We start from the raw sequence: 23,486 nt of genomic DNA, 5'->3' as shown, positions 1-23,486 counted from the left end.
ATATATATATATATATATATATATATGAGGGGCAGTCAAAAAGTACCCGGAATTCCGTTGTAACTATTTATTACCACAATAGAGGCACACATTCACTTAATCACCTTGAAAAAAAGCTCCTTGAGAAAATACACACTTGTTCCACCGCTCCTGCCATTGCTGGAAACAACGCTGAAAGACATGTTTTAGTATTTCCGAAGTTCAGCCGTGGCGTTGGTTCCGATGTCTTCTACGGTGGCAAAACGATTATTTTTGAGCCCCTTTTTGATCTTGGGGGAAAGCTAGAAGTCCGCTGGTGCTAAATCCGGTGAATATTGATTCAGGTAAAGGAGGGGAATGTTCGTTTCTGCGAGCCATTTTGCCATTAATATTCTAATATGTATACAGCAAAGCAAGGTCCTTTAAATGAGTAAACTGGTTTTGGCTATGAAAAATTTGTATGCAAAAGCTCTCCCTTCAGCTGTGTTGTGAGTTTATGACTTGGTATAACCAACAGTTCTGCGAACTCGAAATATTTTAACAACCGGTTCTAGCGAACCGGTGCGAACCGGCTGAATATCACCACTGGTTACATCATGTTGTGCATATCCTGAAGCCTAGAGAGTGTGCAGCCATAGCTCCAATTTTTTAGGAGGACAACACAGACTGAAGATCGAATTGTTCCTTGAGATATGTCTAAACTAAATACTCCCGTCAAGGATTATTATTTTCCCCTTGCAAACAACTTTGTGATTCAGATACAGTATGAGTCTGCATCGGACAACACTGCGCAGTATAGAATTCATACTCAGTAAAAATATTTTCAAGTGCATGGGAAGTTGCATTTTGAAAACCAAGGAAAACAAATCTTACAATAAAAGAATAATGTCATACTTTTTCAAGCATTATATTTCTTGCATTAGTGTCATGCTGATTGCTGAATAATGTTAAATGGACTTTCTTGGTAAATGGACTTTCTTGGTTAATTTGTGTTCAGTTTCCCTTTCAGCAGCGATACTATACAAGACGTGGACATGCAGGTTACCCTGTCACCTGCACTACATAAGCAGGCACCGGGGATCGACCCTGGTCTTTCTATTCCAAGGCACTCTAACTCTAGCCATAGATATAGTCACAAGGGAGCTCAAATAAACTATAATTGTTCTTGGAACATTTGAATACATGTTGAAGAAGTGATATGTTCATAATATCTAAAGAATTAGCAAAATACTAACTTATTTGCAGTTCTGGCTCTTACATTTTTCACTTCTGTTTCAGGAACCGAAAGCGCACCGCAGTTCACAATTGATGGTCTAGTCTTCACTACGTATCCTGTTAGGATCCACAAGCCTGAAGATTATAGTAAATATATCACTTTCAAACTCTTTACCAGGTAATGAGGATAGTGCCATGCATGTAAACTATTATGAAAGGGGAAAGCTAAAAAAGAAAAAAATAAATATCTATTTTATTGGGTTTCTCATTGTGATATAGCGCTCAAAGCTGGTCGATTCCAGGCTATATGAATTCGTGATGGACAACATTGTATCGTGAGTTTTCTCTAGGTTATCCCAATTCTTCCCACATTCTCAGTGTTATTAATCATATGTCTCCTTTAGCCTCAAGAATGTACAAGGTGTGATCTAAAAGTACGGTGAATGTAGTTGCACAGTGCCATCTGTCGATATTGAATCCATTTCAACTAGTAAGCCCGGTAGCCTAAACCTTTAGTACAGTCAGTGTCGGGTTTGAGTGGTTATGACATGTTAACTTGCACAGACAGAAGAGTGAGGACATGTTAAGAGTGTCTTTTACGCACCAACATTAAATTTTGTCCTAAGCTGCAAAAAAGTGCGAAAAAAGCTTAAGAAATATCAAAATCAGTGTATGACGATGAAACGATGGAACTGAAGACTGTTTACAAGTGGTATGAGCAATTCAATAGCGGTAAGGATTCGGTTGAAAACGAACAACGATCGAGACGTCCTTCGACATCAAAAACAGATTAGCACGTGGAAAAAGCGGCACTAATAATTTTTTAAACAGGTGAATAACTATTCGAGAGCTTTCTGAAGAACTAAACGTCTCATATGGGTCTGTGAAAAGCATTTTAACCGCCGATTAAATGGGTAAATGGCTTTCTTTTTTACCACGAAAACGCGCCGTGCGACACCTTGATTGTGATCCGCGAATTTTTGGCCGAGAAATTAAATTCCTGTCTGCCCACGTTCGCTGTGCTCTCCAGATATAGCACCATGCGACTACTGGTTCTCCCCTAAAATTAAAACCTTGCTTAAAGGAAAACGTTTTAGCACAATTACTGACATTGAGAGAACAGCTGAACGCCCTTCCAAAAGAAGCCTTCCAGAAATGCTTTTAGTCATGGATTCAACGTTGGGGTAAGTACAGTACTTTGCTAGCCAAGGGCAGTACTTTGAAGGAGATTAAATCAAATTCCATGTAAACTTATTACTTCGTTTCTAATAAAAGTATTCACCGTATTTTTTGATCACACCTCGTATCCGTAGGACCATTAAATTAGAGATTTCATTTGATTTTGAGCCACAATGTAATCAACTTACGAAATTTTGATATACGTTTGCAGTATATCAACGAGTATTATAGATGCCATTTGAAAGGAAATCTTGGTTTCTGAGAACTGAACAGATTCCAAAACAAGAAATATAGGTCTGTAAAATCATAATTATGAAATGAATAGAACCTATTCATGTCTCATGTTATGGAATGTACAACTAAAGAAAAGGAACCGTAACTTTTTTTTTTTAACATGCCGGACAAACACCATTGTCCTTCTTTCATTAACGTATGAAAGCTATTTAAATTTAATGAGTCATACCTATTGACTTTTTTCCTATTTGTGACACAATAAGAAAACGTATCGTTTCTTTTAAACGTATCGTTGAACTTAAGAAAGGATAAAAGAGCGCCATAACCTATATTAAAAAATCATTGAGAAAAAAAAAGAACCATATGAAAAGAATGCTAGATTTTGATAGTTTTGCGAAATTTCGAAGTGTAAATGGTAATAAGATCTTTTTATCTTGTCGGCTTTTTATGTGTCTGGACTACAGACAGACAGTATTGATGGTGAAATATAAGCTTATGTACTTAAAAAATTTAAAAAAATAATAGGAAATCTATTAAAAGCTTTTTACGATTGTATTTTTTACGTATTTAATTAGCATAAGAGCCATTAGATGACGTCATTAAATGACCATTTTTCCGCTCAATGACAAAAACAGCGCTTGCAAATTGATGTTCATAGTGTAAAAACACATTTCCCTTGCATTCAATAATTAAAAATTGCTATTAGAAGTGGTAAATAAAGTTAATAGTATTACTTAAATAAAGGAAAGTATCTCGCTTCGCTGAATCATAAGTTTATGAGGTATTAGTAAATTAAAATGCAGGTTGCAATGACAATAATGACAATAAGAAACACAAACTTGTCAGTTGGTTTGCAAATCAGTTTTGATGGGATTTCCAGTTAACTGTTTCTTTTTAACATTAACTATGGTTAAAAAAAGACTGACTTTCTATGTTAAATGTTGCAAATAACGATAAAGAGTAGAACATAAAATATATCAGGCTACTAACAGAGCATCTTAAGTTCATTTTGTTTTTTTTCAGGTTTTGCGATATATTCAAGTTTTAATCAAATTAATCTAGTAAGGTTCTAAAAATAAATACAATTAATAACTTTATAATGCATTTGTGTTTGATTCCATTGAGATAGTTGGTGAGTACTTCAAAGTATATGCCCGTAGCCAAACTCCCTCTATAAAAATTGTTGCGTGAGTACCGCAGGATTCCGAAATATGTATTTTAGGATAGCGGCGGCGGAAAAATCTACTAAAAGTACACCCATACAAACATCAATACGTATTATTTATATATATATATATATATATATATATATATATATATATATATATATATATATATATATATATATATATATAATATGTTGTAACTTAATTAATGTAGTGAAAGCCGGGAGCTGATTCCTGTCCCCGAAATAAAACGGAAAAGTATAGAGCAATCTGAGTGTAGAAATGACTACCCGAAAATTTTCGAAATAAATGCAAAAACAGCCATACTCGAGAACAAAATGTCGGAACAAAATCGGACAAAAGAGAATATCCATTATCTTTAGTCGTAGATTCCATTAGTGTACAATCGGATGTAGTGCAGTGGCGGTGCAAGACTGACTACCAAAGAAATTGTAGTATTTCTTCGTGTATTTCATCAAACGTCGAATGAAGAAATGGGCAAGTACAAGATTTCAACGATCAAAGGTAATAGTACATCGTTCAAATTAGAACACTTAGAATTCGAAAGAAAGAGAGAGAAATATGTGTGATTGATCTATTTTGTCTCAATACAGAATAAACTCTCGAAAAAAGAATTTAAATGAAAAGAAATCTTTAACGTATTACAGTTACATCATCTAGGTTAATGGTAACGTATGATAAATGATCGGCTTCCTATCCAAGTTAAGAGTGTGTGAAAAATAGGAAAAATAACTTTGATCCAGATTAGCTTTATAATGACTGTGCATAAGACAGTTGAAATACACCTACTAATACACGCTGGTACATGTTCCATTATAAAATTGGAGGTTCGATGCGCAAATGGAGAAACACCCACAATGAAGAACGTAAGCTCTCCTCTATGAGCCATGTATAAAACTGACTATTAAAATTCAAGCTGTTCAGGATACATCTATTAAATGTCAATTAGATTATACAGCATTGAAGAACATACGAATATTTTAATAGAAATGAATTCTAAACTTTTCAACAGCCCTTTTATAAAATTAAAGGCCTTTTATAATATTGTACTTATAACGCATTCATTAGACATAATTATCTTTGTTTCTTATACAATTCGTATATTTCATCATGTCATTTAACTCATCTATATCTCATTTTTCTAATGTCATAGAGGCTGTTTTCAAAACTAGAATTAATATTCTCAGTATGTATATAGACCAATAATTCTATTTCTGTAATACTGCACATTGTATGTAGACAAATAACGGCATTTATTGCAAAGTTGGTCGTCCGCCTAGTTTTCGACCAAAAGCGTAATAAAAGCTACGAAAATTTAAAAATCATCAATTTTTACTTTAATTTACTTTATCAAAGCCCAATACCCAATTCACACAGTAATGCGGAGCAAGCGATAGTGAGTGAAGGCCGGTTAGTAGCCAGGTTGGTTATGCTACTTATCGTTACATTGAAAAGTACAACTTTCTCCACGTTTCTTTGCAGTTCTATGCTTACCACATTTTCTACAATTAATTTTTACATTTATTAAGTCATGACTTTCACTTACTTTTAATAGATTTGCACTGTTACCTCACATACAAAGCTGTGTGTCTGTATACGTGCAGCCATGTTTACAAAATAAATGCTGATTACATTCCAACAATCCTACTATGCCAACAATCCTTGCGCCAACTAGTTCCTTAATTACATGGCGAATTTTTTTTTCGAATTTCTTTGCTTCCAACCCCTAAATTGGTTCCATGTCGGACCCAATTTATCCATGAAAAAAACGGACTCAATCGAAGAATATTTAACCGACCCCCAAGCGACCTAAAGTTTGAATACATATCCAATATCTTAACATATAGGAAAAGTCTGGAATAAACCCTCCTTACTTTAAAGCGGCTAAAGGGAAAGGGACCAAATCTTGGATACAGGGATTGGAAGTAATCCACATCTGACCCTGAGAAATAGCATGATGGCGGCCATTTTGAAGTCCGCAATTTTGTATTCGGACCCAAACTTTTAAATGGAAATGATGTTTTGTGACATCGTTTTTGGGTAACCTTTCATTATAAAAACATATCTTCCTATATTTTCAACTTATCTCTGGTCATTTAATTCTTTTTAGCTTTGAAATAATAGTTTATTATCTTTCAATATTGTTTTTTTCTTTATAAGTTACTGAAATATTAATGAACAATTACATGCATGTAACAAGGAAATAATTATATATGTTGTTATATAATTACATCCCGTCGAAATACACACCAGCCTATATTGAAATTATTGATATGAAATGAAATTACATAAATAATATAATGAATGTTTAAAATGATAATAAAAGAAAGCTGAAGGCTGTGGATAACTAGCCAAATTCTACTGCATCATTAAGTCAATTTTTGTAGCATTTGGATACTTTTTTCTGTGTTCACTGACTATCTGCAATATGTATTGTTTCTCTTTTTCGTCCTTTGTTAAAATGTTCCCGTATTCTTGTATCAGTTTCACACCTCTCTCTGCAACATCATTCACCACCACAATGTTTTTCAATATATTCAACCCACGTTGAAAGTTCACATCTTCTTTCCAAGTAGGGCATGTGTATTTCTTTCTTTACTTTATGGTTTAGTTCAAATAAGGGAAACTATTCAACAATCTTATAAATCTGTGGCCCGTACAGAGATTAAACTCTCAGAATATTAAGTTTTATTACTTCGGAGCTCTTATTTTCCATAGTTGATAATTATTACACGTTCAGAGATAAGTGGAAAATAAAGGCAGACGTCTGTTTGTCGTCAAAAGCTACCTCAAAATGATATATCATACGAGGTCATTTCTATTTAAAATTTTGTGCCCGAATCCAAGTTGGTGAACGTAAAGATATGCCTCATCTCGGTCACTACTCAGTATCAGGTATGGATCTACTTCTACAACCTCTATCCAAGATATGGTTCCTTTCCCTCAGCCATTTTTAAGTTACAAGAGTTTATTACAAACTTTTGCCATATACTATACATGTACTATATATACTGTATATACTATATATACTATATATACTGTAAATGCATTCAGATGTTTAGGTCGCTTGGGGGTCGGTTAAATATTCTTCGATTGAGCCCTTTTTTTCACACATTAATTTGTATTGTATTGTATTGTATTTATTTTAGTATTTATTTATTTGGTCCGACATGGAACCAATTTAGGGGTTGGGAGCAAAGAAATTCGGAAATCGAAAATTAAGGACCACCCTAATATATATATAAACACAACACATACCATTTACAGTTGGTTTAGCTTTCGATGTTCGATCCGAGGTTTAATCGTTTACAAATTTATATTTCAAAACTATGTTATCAACCGAAATTATAAATATCCTTACAGTTCATCTTTTCTTTCAAAACTAATTTGTTTAATAATTCCGATTGGAAAAAGTTTCCACTTTTTTTTTTTTTTTTTTTTTTTTTTTTTTTTAATTTAGATCATATGGTAAGGACCGGAAAATTTATCACCACATTTCCAAATATCATGTGATGCGACGACGTAGATTAAGAATAGCGGCGCATTACACAGTCAGGCGGCAAAAATCATGTATGGTGAACGGGATTCTTTACATGACAACAGTGATCCCCACAAATCAAGTGTATACAATTTGGGCGAAAGTAAGCTGCATTAAAAGATTTCCTCCTCTTAATACGTAACCCCATGGAAGATAATAATTCCGAGCACAGAAGCAAATAAACTCGACGAAGCACAAGTTGTTGCGCGTGTGGCACAATGATACAAAGAAATACAGTTTCAAACTATCGATTTATTCTGTTTCGTAGAAAGTAAGATAACTGTGAAATACTCAGAGGTACCTTGTACAGTATTTGCTTGTCCAATTCAGTATGTGTACACGAGACAGCTATAAAGAATAACAGTTCACAGTCTGATTTTGTCGACCGTTGACCGCAGTGCAAAGATGACATCGGTGAAGCAAATTTTCCGCGTGCGGTCAAATACTTGAAATTTCCGACACGGCGTTTATATTAACTCGAGCAACAAGTTCTTTGGCTGTTGGCTATTGTTGCATACAAAAGGCGTTTCACACCCCCTCAAAAAAGAAGTCAAGGAGTTGAGGTAGGGCGAACGAGGTGGTCATAACATAAGTCCTTCTCTCCCAATCAAACGATCTGGGAATGTTTCATTTAGGTAGGTCTGCATATTTCTGTCAAAGTGTGCAGGTGTACTGTCATGCTGGGATCACATCTGTTGTCTTATGTTTAAGCACAAGTACAAACAATTTTGGAAGAATATTACGTAAAAATAAAAGATACATACTCCCACATAGGCGGACCAGTAATAAATAAGGTCCTACCACAAAATTATCCACCATACCGCACAGCACGCTCACACTTAATCTCTGCTGCTGATCATTCACTAGAGTTATATGTGGATTTTTACGTCCTACACATGGCTACTGCTAGTTTCAGGACGCTCTCTGATCATTTTGAATACGCTGTCTTCAAATTCAACTGTCCACATAGTGCGACTTCCTCCGATTTCATGTAGGTCTATAGAGGTAATTAAAGAGACCCTCTCTCTCGAAGGCGGATATAGAAGCGTGAAAAAATACAGGATAGTTAGTCTCCTTTAAGGGCAACTATCACGATATAAACGCCTCGCCTCTGGGGTATTTCCCCTTGCCTCTCCATAAATGAAATGCATGTCTGCCAGCTCGTGGACAGAGTAATCTGCCATTGCGCAGGCACGTACAGTTTAACACAATCAATTTTACTTAGACACCACTGTTTACACTTTTACACGACCGTGAATACTTGAACACAACCCTTCTCCATTGTACGCAACACTCCCTATCCTGTTATCCAGCAATCCCATACGTAACACCAGAACATCGGACTATGTATATCACTCACAAGCTGCGTAGATACCTACTACAATACAGCCACGCTAATTGACGCTATTCCACAACAAAACTGCAAGATAGCCTTTTGCGAGCCAATCGCAATTGGCACACAAGGGACAGTAGTTCTGTAGTGTGTGACAAAAACATCTTACCTTTAATGAAAGTTCTATGAGGTACGTACGTGCTGCTACGTGTACACAAAAGTGCCACCTTTTCTTTCCTCTGTGTAGGAATTTCATCCAGCTCCAAAGTACATTAGAACGTCGAAAAAAGTTGTTCCCCCATTTTCTGAATATAATTCCAACGAACTTTCTCTAGAAAACTTCCACAGCAGTGACAAAATGAAAATGTAAGTGAGCTATTTTGATGTTTTCCCAATGGCAATGTAGTTTTTCGTAGTTGAGGAGTAAGAGGTAGTTTGCCAACTCAAAGGGATGGAAAAAGCCTCTCGAAAATATCTCTGGAAGAAGATTCACCTAACGGATAAATCAAGTATACTGTCTCAGCGCATTTCTTTGTATCGTTACGCAACGTGCACAACATCTCTTGTTTCGTCCATTTTTGTTGCTTCTGTGCACAGAAGTATCACATTCTATGGAATTACATATTACGAGGAGGAAACTCTTTAATGCAGCCTTCTTTTGCCCAATATATATTCACCAATATTTGGGAATCCTATGTCATATAGAGAATCCCTTGTACACTCGTTCATCACATAGCTCGTTGATCTTTGCACTTTTGGATACTAAATACTATGTATCTTTTCATGCCGCCTGACTGTTCTATGCACAGTCGTTTTAAACCTAATCTGGATCAAAGTTATTTTTTCCATTTTCACACACACTTAATTTGTACAGGATGCCGTTTATTTATTATCCGTTAGCATTATTCTAGAAGATATAGCTATAATATGTTAAAGACTTCTTTTCATTTACATTTTTCTTCCGAGGGTTTATTCTGTGCTGAGACAAAATAGATCAATCGCAAATATGTATCTCGCTTTCCTTCGAATTCTACGTGTTCTAGTTTGAACGATGTACGCTACTATTATTTTTGATTGTTGAAATCTTGTACTTGATTGTTGTTCATTTCCCACATTCAACGTTTGATAAAATACTCAAAGGAATACTCCAATTTCTTTGGGTATCACCTTGCGCCGCCACTACAGTCTATTCGATTATACACTAGAGAATGTCCAACCAGGAATATAGAGATTTACACTAATGGAATCTACGAATAAAAATGATGGAGATTCTCTTTTACCCGACTTCGATCCGACATTTTGTTCTTGAGTTATGGCTGCTTTTTTTTCAGTTTTTCGGACAAATTTTCGGGTAAATCAAGGCACCGAAAGGAGATATTCTTACGGGACGTGAATTAATAAAATAATGTAAAAATGTTATCTAGAAAATCGAAATGTGAAAATGTTTGTAGACAATCAAGTCAGCGCTTTGACTTTCTGGTTGACTTATGTGAGTATACTTTTTTTAGTCAAAATATTTCTGATCACCCTAAATTGGATCCACCTGGACATGTTCTAGCAGTATCTAGAATATTTTATGAGTAATTAAAGCTCATCTGTACTCTTACTGTGACAATATTACATGTTTTATTCGATTTTCAGTTCTTTAAAAGTAAATGAAATGTTATTTCAAGAAATTGAAGAATTACAGATAAAACTTCAGAATGCATGACAATTGAAGAAAGAAACAAACACACAATTTAATTAGGCACATACCACAGCTACGTACATGATAGTGTTCCTTGGATTTTATCCGCTTGGATTTTGTCCGGTTGGATTTGTCCTCTTGGATTTGTCCGCTTGAATTTTGTCCTGCACAGCTACACTCCATTTTTACACATAGGCTGGTGTATACTTTTTGTTTTATCTCGGTGTCAAGAATCGTCGTCTCCCAACGTAAGGTTATATTAATTAAGATACATTCTGTATATATACGGGCGTCATTTTATATATTAAAAACACCAAATTTCTTTAGTAATGTAAATAGCTAAACTGTGAAAACGTCTTTATTAGAGAGACATTTTCTAGTTCTTGTAAAAAAAAATTTTTTCAAACAAAGTGAAGCTAAATACAACCAATAAATCAATATAGCTATATTTTAGAAATACAATAGGTACTGATTTCGAATATTGTTCTAAAACACACAGGAAGAATCAAATTTTGTAAATAAAGAACTTAAAAAACATGAATTGTTTAAACAGCACTATATCGTGTATGCTTAGCTTCTGACTTTTCTTTTTCTTTTTTTCTTTTCTGTTCTTTTTTTGCGATAAATGAGTAGCAGCACGAAAAAACCCTATATTATCTTACCGATTAGGCCTACATGTCATTAAATTGCTTTACCGGCTTTATACCTAATTTTTGAAAAGTTATTGTACTCCTTACCTGTTCTCTGCCAATAACAACTGTATGAATATATAATGTAAAACTAGTATACAGAAGAAAAAGTGAAAAAATGAAATCTTTGAGTTTTACGTCCCACGATTATGCCGGTTAGGCTAAAGGAGACGGTGATGATGAGAATGAATGAAATGGTGGAATGAAGAAAGTGTGAGGAAACAGGAGAACCCCGAGAAAACCGATGAGAGCGGTGTTTGTTCACTACAAAGTCGACACGGCGCGAGCCGGGATCGAACCAGGGACCCCAAACACCGGAGGTAAATGCTCTACTACTGAGGCACCGCCATGGACATAGATGCCAAAAGCCCAGATATCTATTTCCTAATCCGACTCCGAATCCTTCATCTGATGTTCGTTTTTCGCTTGTATTTTTATAAAATGATGTGAGTAAGATGAAAACCAGTATGCATTTCCTTCTAGTTAGACTTTAATCGCCAGTTATTATCCGCCTTATGCAGAGTCGTTTTGACGTATGATTAGCGTCATACTAAAGACTTGATTACTGCAGGAAACATATATTAGTCGATCTCTTTAGTATGACAGTAATCATGCGTCAGAACAACTCTGCATAAGGCCCTATAAAATTAAATTGAGAATTATAAAAAAAATACATGAATGAATTTAATTAATAAATAACTATGACGCGAAGGTAGGCATATCAATACATTCAGGCCTCAGACCTTGTTTTGTAATATCAATTAACCAGAAGGCAAAAAGTAAGAACAGACCGCACATGAAATCTTTTATTTGGATATCTGAACACGTGCGTGTGTGCAAAAAGAACAAGGGTACTTTATGAAACCATCTCCTAAGCATACAGTTAAATTTAAAATCGTTTTCTTTTCTTTCGAATTCGTTTCGTAAGATGCGTGCATATGTGCAAATTGCTAGTAAGTAAAAGAGATAAAAACAATTACCAAAATATCTCATAAGTCACGTTGTTAATTAAAGGGTATGAGCTGAGCTAATTACACTATTTATTTCATGTTAACAATTTGCATGCACGGTAATACATTTGTGTTGCTTTTCCTGTACTAGCGTAATGATCCTTAGGAACCTTGAAAGTTTCCTTATTCTTACATAAGCATAATATGTATTTTTATTTTTTATTTAAATAATGATATTGCATAAGATTGTATATATATTCCTTTTTACAAATAAGCTAGCGTTTTCTCATCATAGGTGCGTATTTATTTCTATTTTGTATGCTAAATTACTGAAGAATCATTTTTTCTTGTTATATGCTACGTAATGAATGCTATTACAAGAAATATAGCAAACGAAGAAAAAAATCCTAAATCCCTTAATAATATTACTACTGGTTTCATGCACAGAAGCGAGAGTAGTTGGGTGATTTTATTATTTTACCTTGATCAATTTCAACCCCTTTCAATAATACGAGTGATTATTAAAATAATCATGTTTTATGAAACTTACATCATATTGTACCAAAACTAAGTTTGTTTTTTTTACGAAAGTTGACGTGGAAAATTTGTTGTTTCCTTATCACTAGAGACTGGATGATAGGCATAATGTGTATTTTCTAATGTTATAGATATGACAGAAATGATAATACTGAATGAAGTTCATTTGGTGAATCTGTGTTTTAATTGCAGCCATGTTCAATACTGCATATTCTGCAAAATCAGTATTTAATTTAGCATTGATGGGATGGAAAGCATTCAGATTAATGTCCCACAGTTATACTGTGTAGGCTAAAAGAGACGAGACAATCAGAATGAGTGAAATGGAATGAATGAAGGAAATAAGAGGAAGGACAATCCCAAAAGAAAAATCCATGCACATGGTGCTTCAATTGAGATAACTATACAGATCACTTTTTTGGATTAAGATTCCTATCAGTTCCATGACATTCGGGATACCAGAAAGTATCAAGGTCAAGCCCTATCCCGATACATGCTAAAAATGTTGCCGCGTTAAATGAGAGTAGTTGTGATTCACAAGGACAAACTAACAACAATAAATTTTATAATGTTTAATTTAACTGCAGGAAACACAAAATGATATATACTTCAGTAAGTATACGTACAAGTTTAAAATAAATATTGCATTAACGTAAAATTGAGGCCTAATTCTTAAAAGAAGTAACTTCATTTCACGGTGTAAAACTACCAGACCTCCATACCATGGGAATTCAATACTCATTCTTGAAGTATTACATTTCGACCCCTATACAATAAAGTAATAATTGGTTACAATAAAGTAATAAGATTTTTTGGGGATTGTCCTTCCTCCTATTTCCTTCATTCCACCATTTCACTCATTCTGATTGTCTCGTCTCTTTTAGCCTACACAGTATAACTGTGGGACATTATTAATCTGAATGCTTTCCATCCCATCAATGCTAAATTAAATACTGATTTTGCAGAAAATGCAAAGAATATGCAGTATTGAACATGGTTGTAATTGAAACACAGATTCCCCAAATGAACTTCATTCAGAATTTTCATTTCTGTCATATCTCTAACACAGAACCTGTTCCTCTGTCACCCAATCCATATAGAAAACCTTAATTGCTATGCCTTACTGCTTTTGTTCTCTGGCGATAAAGGTTGAAACTAGAAAATCGTTAAATTTGAATCATTTCCAGTTTGAATAGATAGTTAAGGGAGGAGATTGAATCTACTATTGGGAATCTGAGTCGATAGCAATAAACTGCATCTCGATATCTCTTACTATTTTTCCTCTACAAAAATCAGTGTTGTAAGCGGAAGTAGTAGTAAATTACAACTACTTCCGATTTAGGTAGAGTGTTGCGGGTTGTGATGATATGTTCTTTTGACATTTTGAAACGATTGTAGAAAACTGCTTGTCGCTAAATATTACTACTTTTTTACTAGACGATAAATGTTAAAGTCGCAAAATTGCTAGCTTGAACCACTTCCGGTTTCAATAGAAGGTTAATGAAGAAGATGGAACCTATTCTAAAGAAGCTGAATCAATTGCAGAAAACCGCATCTCGAAATCTCTTTTCGTTTTTGCTCTATGAAATCCAGTTTTGAAACCGGAAGTTGTAGTAAGTTTCAAGTTAGTCCTTCCCGCTTTTCTTGTTTTGTTTAAATGAAAATTATCTGTTGCGGTGGCTAAATAACCAGGAAGTAGATGATCAACTCTACAAATGACTGCAAAACTTCATAGTGTATTAATGATGTCCACTACCAGAGCCCGAATATTCACGTGTTAGGTTCCCAAGATGCCTTTTCTTAAACAAGGTACGGCAGCATATCTTGAATATTTTAAATAGGGGAAGGATGCTTATAATTTCACTTTTATTTGTCTCTCTATATTGAAAAATACCACAGTGGTTTCAAACACACCCTTATACAAAACAGTTAACAAAGCGCTGTTTATGCTCTGCTGTATCTCTCGTATTCTACACGACTAACTTTACAGGCTCGCTTGCGTAAAGTTTGACGTCCATTAAGGTAAACACCCCAGTTATGGACACGGTTAAATTCGCCACCAATAATGGACACTTCGGCAGAAATGAGTGAAAAATAAGACATTCACTAACACAGGGAAGTTTGCATTGAGTTGGAAATTATCTGTCTGATATACTAGTTCCACTCAAGATCGTTAGGGTGTCATCTGCTAGATCTACGGACGCTGCAGTTGTGGTAGGGTCCTGGTGTCGATTGCACGCGCTTGTTTTCACATTGTGTTAAGGAGTTGAATAAGATAAGAAATCACTTGGCAGTTTTGCTATAGTAAAGCTATGAACAAATTGAAAGGTATGTGTTTTTCTACACACTAATATTGGTATAAGAAAGGCATAAGTGTGGTAAAAATGTTTATTAATAAATTGAACCGTCAATATTGGGGGTGTCCATGATTGGTAAGATAAAGGTGCTATTTGCCAATGTTGGACACCCTCTGTCCATTACTGGTAAAATGGAAAATGTCTCAATAACACAAATGTCCATGCAAAAATACCATGAAAGCTGTATGAACAAATTGTCTCAAAGAAACTGATAGTTTGTGCCGTTTACCAGTAATGGACAGTGGGTGTGTATTACTGGTGTAGCTTAGCAACTTTGGTCCAATTATGGACACTTTCTGCACATTCCAGTTCGTATATATGGGAAATTCAAAATAGCCACTACAACGCTTGGTTGGTGATTCTAGAGTTCAAAAGAATAAAAAAAATGTATCTGGGCTTGTTTCCTATGGGACCTCGTTCCGTTGGTAGGGCCCCTTAAAGAGTACAAATGTGAATGATATATTAGGCTTTTCGGCAACTTTGGCTGAGTGGGATATTGGCAAGAAGTTGTATAGGACCTATTCGTAAGATAAAATCCCGGCATTTGACCCTTGCAACTCAGAAACAGTCATACAAACAAACGGTCCAATCAGATATCACAGTTTCGAATTGAGCCATTTATTTCCATGTCTGAGTTCCAACGGACATATGCCGTTACGTTATTTTACGAATAGGTCCTCTACAACTTGTTGCCAATATCCCACACAATTTTCGTTCCTCACGTTTAGCCGCAGTTGCCGAAAATACAATTAAAATGTGAACTTCTGAAGGGGCCCTACCAACGGCACAAGACCCCAAGGGAAAACATGTCAAATAAATAGTTGTCTCATGTCGAATAAATTGTATTTCAACGAGTGACTTCAGAACAGTTGTAACAGTTATTAAACCTCAAATCTCACAAGAAAAACTATTACTATTTAAACGTTATTTGGAGGACTTGCAACCATGAAATGAACCCATCGAGGATACATTTCTGTTTTATCTTTGGAAGGAATTAAATTCGCAAAGCTTCAACTAGTTGTTGCAAACCGAAGATGTATCATATATGAATGATGTTGCTCAACTTGTCCAAGAAATTCCTGCACCTCCCTACGACAATATTATGCCAAATCCAACACAAGCAGATTTGGATGAATCTTTCAAAGAGTTGGGTTCTAGTCAGACAATAAATCCAGAAGCAGATGATACGTCGAATAGTTTGTTCCTATGCTGTGAAACAATGTCCATGCATGCTCAACATTCTTCTGCATTTACAGAAACAACCAGAAATCCAGATATCTGCATAGCAGCTTCCTTTGACGGAATTTCAGACCAGGGACGTCTCTTCAGTAACCACAGAAGCCAACAATTCAGAACCAACAATAGTTGTATCCTCAGCTTCTACATCCAAAATTCAGAACCAACAGCAGTTGCTTCCTCATCATATCAGCTACAGCCCACAATTCAGTATGGTGTGATCCTGATGTTCCAGCTGCTTTCAGAAGCGGCCCGAGGAAAAATCGAAGTTGTCCAAAAGAAAGAAGAAACGGATTCCTGCAGTTGTTACACCTGAACAAGTGGCGTATTTAACATTTTGTTTCGGGGGGTCGTTGCTAACTTTCGGGAGGGCTTTGCCTGAAAATGTGAAAATTCTGCAAGATATTTCATATACTTTACTATAGTAAGTAAGATTTCGAGAAGGCTTAAGCCAGGAAGCCCCCCCTAAATACGACATTGCACCTGAACAATATCGACTCGAATCGAAACTTAAAGAAAAAGCCATAATTCATCTGTAGAAGTTGCAGAGAAAATGTGTGATGGAGTTGAAGAGAGAAGAAAAGCGACGCGCAGAACAAGTACAAATGGAACTTGAAAGCAGAACTTCAAATAGAAGCAGAAAAATATTCTTAAAGATTTTTTTTTTCTTGGCGTTGGTATCGGAAAATGGTACCGGTACTTTCAAAATAGCCTTTTGCTTTATTGTTTATATTTTATTTTCACCAATTGTTTTACTAATTGTTTTCACCAATTGTTATATTCACCAAGTATTTATTTTCACCAATTGTTCCCAAACACATGCAATTTTTTTAATAAACATTGGGCTCCTTTCATTTCGTTTTCGCACAAGTACTGGTTTTGCTTAACGTTTTTCAAGTGCAAAATAAATAAGAATACTACGCACAAATACTGGTTACGTGTTAAATTACACCTCAATACGTTAGACGTCAAAATATGCTGATTTTTCCTGCTTGTCCATCACTGAGTGTCCATAACTGGGTGTAATGTACCATTACAGTTGAAAGTAATGGCAATTTTTTTTTACGCACCCTGTACCTAGTAATTTTTTTTTAATTCAATTTCGGTTTAGTTACACAATTTATTTACTCTCTTTACTTTGAATTAAATATAATGAATCCAAAGGTTTCATTAGTAACCATATTCCCACTGAATAATATATTTTATTTATATTTTGATTAAGTGTAAATCCCATTTTCGGATATACAAGTCGAATAGTTACAAGGTTTACCATTCTGACGTCATACCGAAACATAGTTCCGTCATTGGATATAAATTTTCTTAATTTCAGACCAATGTAGATTTTGGCCAGGTACCTAATCTTTCCCTCACCCCCTCTCACTAGTCCATAGTCACTTTCAGATCCGGTTATATCTGGATTTGCCAAATTTCTATTTGCTTTGTAATTTCCGCGGCTAAAGTTTTCGTTCTGATTGGAGGAATTCTCCTACCTCTGGCTTTTTCGGCGCAATGTTATCAGAATAATCGAAGACACCTTACGAGGCGCAGCTTATAATTTCGCCTACATATCTGCGGTAAAAGGACTAGGATTTTAATAGAATTCAGGTAAAAATCTGATTTAATTTCATAGTTGAACATTGAAGGCTGTGTAGGAGCCCCAAAAAAGAAAAAAAATCTACATTTTTCGTAAAGAAACAATAAGTTAGTGAAACATCCAGTTCTGTTTACTAGGAAGCCATGTTTGCTGCCCAGCTAGAATAGACAGTGAAATAGTGACTTTATTTCTTTTTCTTCCAAATTCAGTTAGGGATTAGGGGAAATACGACCTGTTTTCGTATATTCTATAGTGTATATTTTAAATGTGATTTTTTTTAATTAAGTGTCTGTATGTAGTAGGTTTTGCAATGTTAACTCTCAGAATGGCAGCTTAAGCTAGCGTAAAAGGGCTCCTATCCCCTTTTCCAAATTGAACCAATTCTAGCGGGGGGATGGGTTAGTTATTATTTGTTTTAGGGCCTTTTCCCCTTTCAGGGGAAGGGTCCCTTAATAAACCTCGTTAAGGTGCCCCCAGGGCATCAATCTTTGGCAATAATTATGTAAACAATTGGTCAGGTCAATTGGACCTAGGGTTACCTTTCTCATTTTGCCCCCCTAAATTAAATAGAGCCAACTGTATATACCAACAAGGGAGTATTTTTCCTCAACATGCATGTAATTAAATGGTGCATGTTTGGTTTAGTTAGTTGTCTTTATGTATAGTACTAACAGTGGTGTATGTAGTTAGTAGTTTTGTGTGAGTGTGTGAATTTTCGGTTAGGACAGTGTATAAATATGCGTTAATTTAGTACCATTTGTCTAACTCGAAGTATACTAAACCAGAGTAAATATTAAATTTCTGATTAATGAGTACAAGTATATATTTCAGTACACTGTAAATTATGCCTCCACCACAGCGCCATAGTGTCTGTTTTCGGTAGTCAATTGTTTGTTGACATTACGACATCGCATGACTTAGTGATCTAGATTGTTTGATTTTGGACATTTATTCTCAAATTACATCCCGTGGACATGGTTTTCGGTTCAGATGAGTATACATTCATATAAGATAGCATGAGATCTTACTATTTGGAAAATTACAGCTTGCTATGTCGTTTAGAACCCGAAATATCCATTAAAATAAAGAATGCCTATTTTCTTAATAGAAGTAAAGCCCATATGCTGTTACTGTTTGTTTCAAAATGTAGTATTAAATTCTCTTTTCCCGTGGCTGTAGAAAATTCCATTGTTGCTTTAGTTTTATCAGCATATCAGAAATAAAATCATCGTTGACAATTTAACTTTCAGTAAATACACGTATGATTTTTTTTTTAAAAAACTGCGAAGTAAATACAATTTGGGTGCTTCGAAAAAAAGAGTACGTGGTTCGATGAATGTTATCGTGTAGTAGTTTGAGCGTGATAGATTGTGATAATTATATATATTTATTACTGTGTAATGTAAATATGTGTATGGCCTGCGTGTAAAATGTATGAAATAGGGTGTCTGTAAAATATTACTTCGCGCGAAAATTAGTAGATAATGAATGAATGTAATGATATATTAATAATATGATATAAAATATGAATGAGATGATGACCCCTATATTTAAATGGATAGGCCTAGTGTATGTTATGTAGTGAAAATATGAATACGTTTACTAAAAAAAAAAAAAAAAAATCTCTCGCGTTTTGACTTCTACACCAGTACATTCATCCAACCGAGTTTGCTACTTGGATAGTAAATTGTAGTTGGGAATTGTGTGTTACTTCGTATTTAAGTACCTCACAATAACAGCCCCGGATCTTAAGCCTTTCAATAGATAGGGTAGCATCATGTGGGAATTACTTCTAAAGGTTGACAGAAATGATAATTAAGAAAAACCAACTGCTATTTCCTGTGATCATCGAAAAGTACAGGTTTCGGTCATTTGTACCTTTAACATTCATAGCCTCTCCGGAATTTTTTTTTTCCGTTGCTTACCTTATTTATTTATTGTGCAGTGTTCATATAACTCAGTTCGGACTATCCGATTAAATCAACCGCTACTAAATTAATATTCATGTCATTAGCGTACCCGGATGTCGACCCCTAGTCCCTTTAAGTATTTTCATTTCTTTTCTTAGTTTAATTAGACGAGGGAAATTAACGACATCCCAGACTGTGGCGTGTCTGCGCAGGGTAGCTATCGGTGAGGTTTGGCATAGAAATCACCGATCCAAAATTCAGTTTATTTAATTTTTTTTTATTTTGGCAAACTCTAATTAGGGATATCTTAGCTATTACTCTAATTTCATTACTATTCTGGAATCTTCTATTTTCCAAGAGGTCGGATGATTTTTTTTTTCTCTTTTGAAATTCTAAATTAACGCCGTCTCTAACCTTCCGGAGGATTTTCGGGACCCTGCTGGTTTGGGCCGGATACGGGGATCGGATTTCAATCTTACAACCAAACTCTTGTGGGATTGGGATCTGATGGACACAGAACTTGCATCCTTGGCAGCAGGGCGCTCCTTGAGTCTACGTATTTGAGTAGACCACCCTTTTGGCATTTTAAGAATATTTTGGCTATGGATTTTGTTGAGAGCGAAATTCGACTTTTATCTTTGTAGCGTTAGTTATTTCCCACTTAAGTCTTTGGCGCCCCTATTCTTCGTCTTCCTTCTTCTCTATCTCTCTCTCTGTCTTCATTACTTCGAGATTTTTTTTTCAAATTTTTCAACCCCCCCCCCCCGGTTTCTGAAATTCATGAAAACATACAATATTTATATCACTTATTTCGATCGTATGTACTAACTGAGACATCGAGGGATGCAATTCGTGGAGGTATTGCAGCACAACTCAGGACCATTTTCGCGATATTCAATCCACCACGGGAGAAACTGACGAGAAGGTACACTATGCTTTCAGATTCCTAGAAACATTTGTTATTCATTGATCGTACAAATTATACCCATTGACGACTGATTTCTGGTTTTATTTCTATTGATTGGTCATATAGTGTGTATGTATTAATAGTTTGGGCCCACTAGTTTCGAATAACATTGATTTTTTTTCTGTATATACATCTATATATATATGTACTTACATAGTTTAAAAAGTTACGTGCCTGCTCTATTTGTTGTATTTCCACCTCTTATGTCAACTTGCTAAATAACACCAACTATTTTTTTATATACGCGGATCTTTAGTAAATTGTGAATGATTATTGATTATCGGGTTTACATATAAAGTACAATGTTGCAACCTTATGAGGGAAAAAAAGTGAAGTTTTGATAATCAGGGTTTTTGTTTTTGAGCCAATAAAATATGAATACTTGTCGAATATAAAAATGTTATGTAGAATTTAAATGTCGACGAAATATTAAGATGGATATTAAAGTGAAATTTATTATATTGAGTAATATGAATATATATATATATATATATATATATATGCGAGTATGTATGTGAAGGGCTCGGTATTTACCCTGGTTTTGTTAGGTTGCCATAGATTTTTGACACCCGACATTTACCAACTATTTGTGATATATAGTATTACCGCGTAAATTGTAATAAATGACATTTTGTTGAGTTGTTATTGATGTTTGTAACTATTAAAGTTGAATATCATGTTAAATACTGCATGTAAATAAAACAAGTAGCAGGTCGTAAGAAAAGTAAAAATAACCCTAATCCTTATCCACATTTATTTTGCGAGATCATAGTGAAATCAGTAAGCTACGAAACAGTGTGCCCCACCAACGAATCCTTCTATCAGTAAACCATGAAACAAATCCTTCCCCTACGATCGGAAACCTAACTATTCAGTGACTAGAATCTTTTGACTACAAGATCTATACTAAAAAAAAAAAAATATTACTGATCTTAAATTCAATGAAGTGAAATCTGGTCAATAATTTAGTAGTGTGAATACAGGAATATGGAAATATGTTCCCAATGTTTGGGACTGGACTCGATATTTTAAATCTCGATAAACTTTGAAATTTTATATCAAGTGCGTCAAATGACGAAATGAGAAATATAAATATATATGTGATATGAAGCAACTATTTGTCTATAGTTAAAACAAAAACGACTAAATACTCTCATGGACACAAATCACAGTGCGTAAAGAGAGTTGAAAAAGGAGTTATTATCGACGTGAGAACAAAGACTCATAAAATTGTCGAAATGTCTCCTCTTGGGACAGAGACTCAATAAAATGTTACTAAAGTGTTTTTTTTAAAGAATGATTAACCAATTATATTTTTTTTGCTTTCTTTTTCCCGCAATGATATGTATTCATTGCACTGAATCTTAAATATATTGACCTTTGAATTTTTTTTCTTTATTTTTGTCTTTCGTCTTTTGTCGAATTTTTTTTCATGTAATCCAACTTTTAATATATCTAGAAAGAGAAATGTGTTATTTGATCTTGTTGAAAGTAGCGGATTTCTGTGCATGCTTATGAAACATTCTTTTCATGTATTAAATTTTTCCTGTTATGTCAAACTAAGTTTTCTTTTATTGAAATGTAATAAATGTCTATAGAAATGTAGTTAGGTTAGTTTAATTCAACTAAATACAACCCGAAGTATACATTGTCCTGTATGAATGTGTGTGTGAGTGAAATGTAGGTTTAGTATTAAGTGCACCAATTATTTTGACATATATGTGTGACTTATTATAATTAATGGTAGTTGGCAATTAAAGTCATTGAATGTCAATACTAACTTAATTTAAGTTGGCTCTATGAAGGAAGTAAAAAGGACCGAAGTAGCCTGAACAAATGATCATCATGGGAGAACTGTGAAAGTCAAAATCTTCGACAAATATGTGATACTCTGATTTTTTTTCTTTCTCTGTGGTCGTTTCTAACATGCCATCAACTTCGTCGTTCATTTTTCAAATATTGGATATTAGTCTAGAACTTCTGGAAATATTGAATAAACGGTAAAATTAAACTTTCTCATCTATCTCAGAGCTAGATTGGGATAATTCGGTAGTTGGGGTTAAATGGATCTAGGTCGGGGATGTATGGGTTAACATGTGTCTACCTTTGATTACCTTAATACCAAATATTCACCCAATAGCTATTGGAAATGAACCCAATTCGATAATTATTCACTTTCTCTTTACCATATTTTCTCAAAATATCCAGTAACAGTTTCCTCTTTATCACCTTCTTTCTTTACCTCTTTCCTCTTCTATCTTCCTCTTCATTTCTTCATCTTCTTCTTCTATTTTTAATAAAACTGAAAAGGGGGTCGTGACTGGGAATTCTATATGTAATAAACACGGTCATGTATTTATTTATTTTATTTTATTTTCTTTAGAAGTCCGATAAAAAGTTTTCTCGTTTCGATCGAACCTAGTATGTTCGAAATTAAGAAATGGATATTATAGTCCAATATAATTAGACATAAGTTGATAGCTTCATGAATATCCCCACCAGGGGTGAAGGGTTCCCACTCACGACTTATTCCGTGCATCACATTTGTTGCAGATTCTTTCTTCCCTCAATCAGTTTTAGATTGACGAGCCGTGACGGGATTCGTTGTTATGGAAACGGTGGTTTCTATGGCAACGGCCTTCTTCCTTTTTTCAGTTTTAGAGTGGCGACACGTGACAAGACTGTTGCCATGGTAACGCATGTTTGCTGTGGTAACGGATCTGAAAATGCTTATTGAATAATACCAGTTATCATGCCAATCAGTTTGAATTGGTGAACCGCGACAAGAATGGTTGTCATGCAACGTTTGTTCCCATAGCAACGGATCTCAGTTTAAATGGCGACCGATAGATCTGAATTTTTTTAAAGAATGTCAAAGAGTGAGGTTGAAGGCA

The 23,486-nt window shown here is 34.8% G+C and overlaps 1 protein-coding gene across 1 annotated transcript in view; it reads left to right on the top strand.

Moving 5' to 3' along the window:
- Positions 1 to 23,486, top strand: part of LOC145686180 (pancreatic triacylglycerol lipase-like) — a 160,375-nt gene that overhangs the window by 57,953 nt on the left and 78,936 nt on the right. Inside the window, exon 2 of the mRNA XM_081759200.1 lies at positions 1,258 to 1,372. Coding sequence (XP_081615326.1) covers positions 1,258 to 1,372 — 115 coding nt within the window. The remainder of the gene's footprint in view (positions 1 to 1,257; positions 1,373 to 23,486) is intronic.

The sequence above is a fragment of the Thermobia domestica genome, chromosome 5 (assembly GCF_964235325.1).
Source record: "Thermobia domestica chromosome 5, izTheDome1.hap1.1, whole genome shotgun sequence".
Classification (NCBI taxonomy): domain Eukaryota; kingdom Metazoa; phylum Arthropoda; class Insecta; order Zygentoma; family Lepismatidae; genus Thermobia; species Thermobia domestica.
This window is presented reverse-complemented; position numbering and strand designations above follow the sequence as displayed.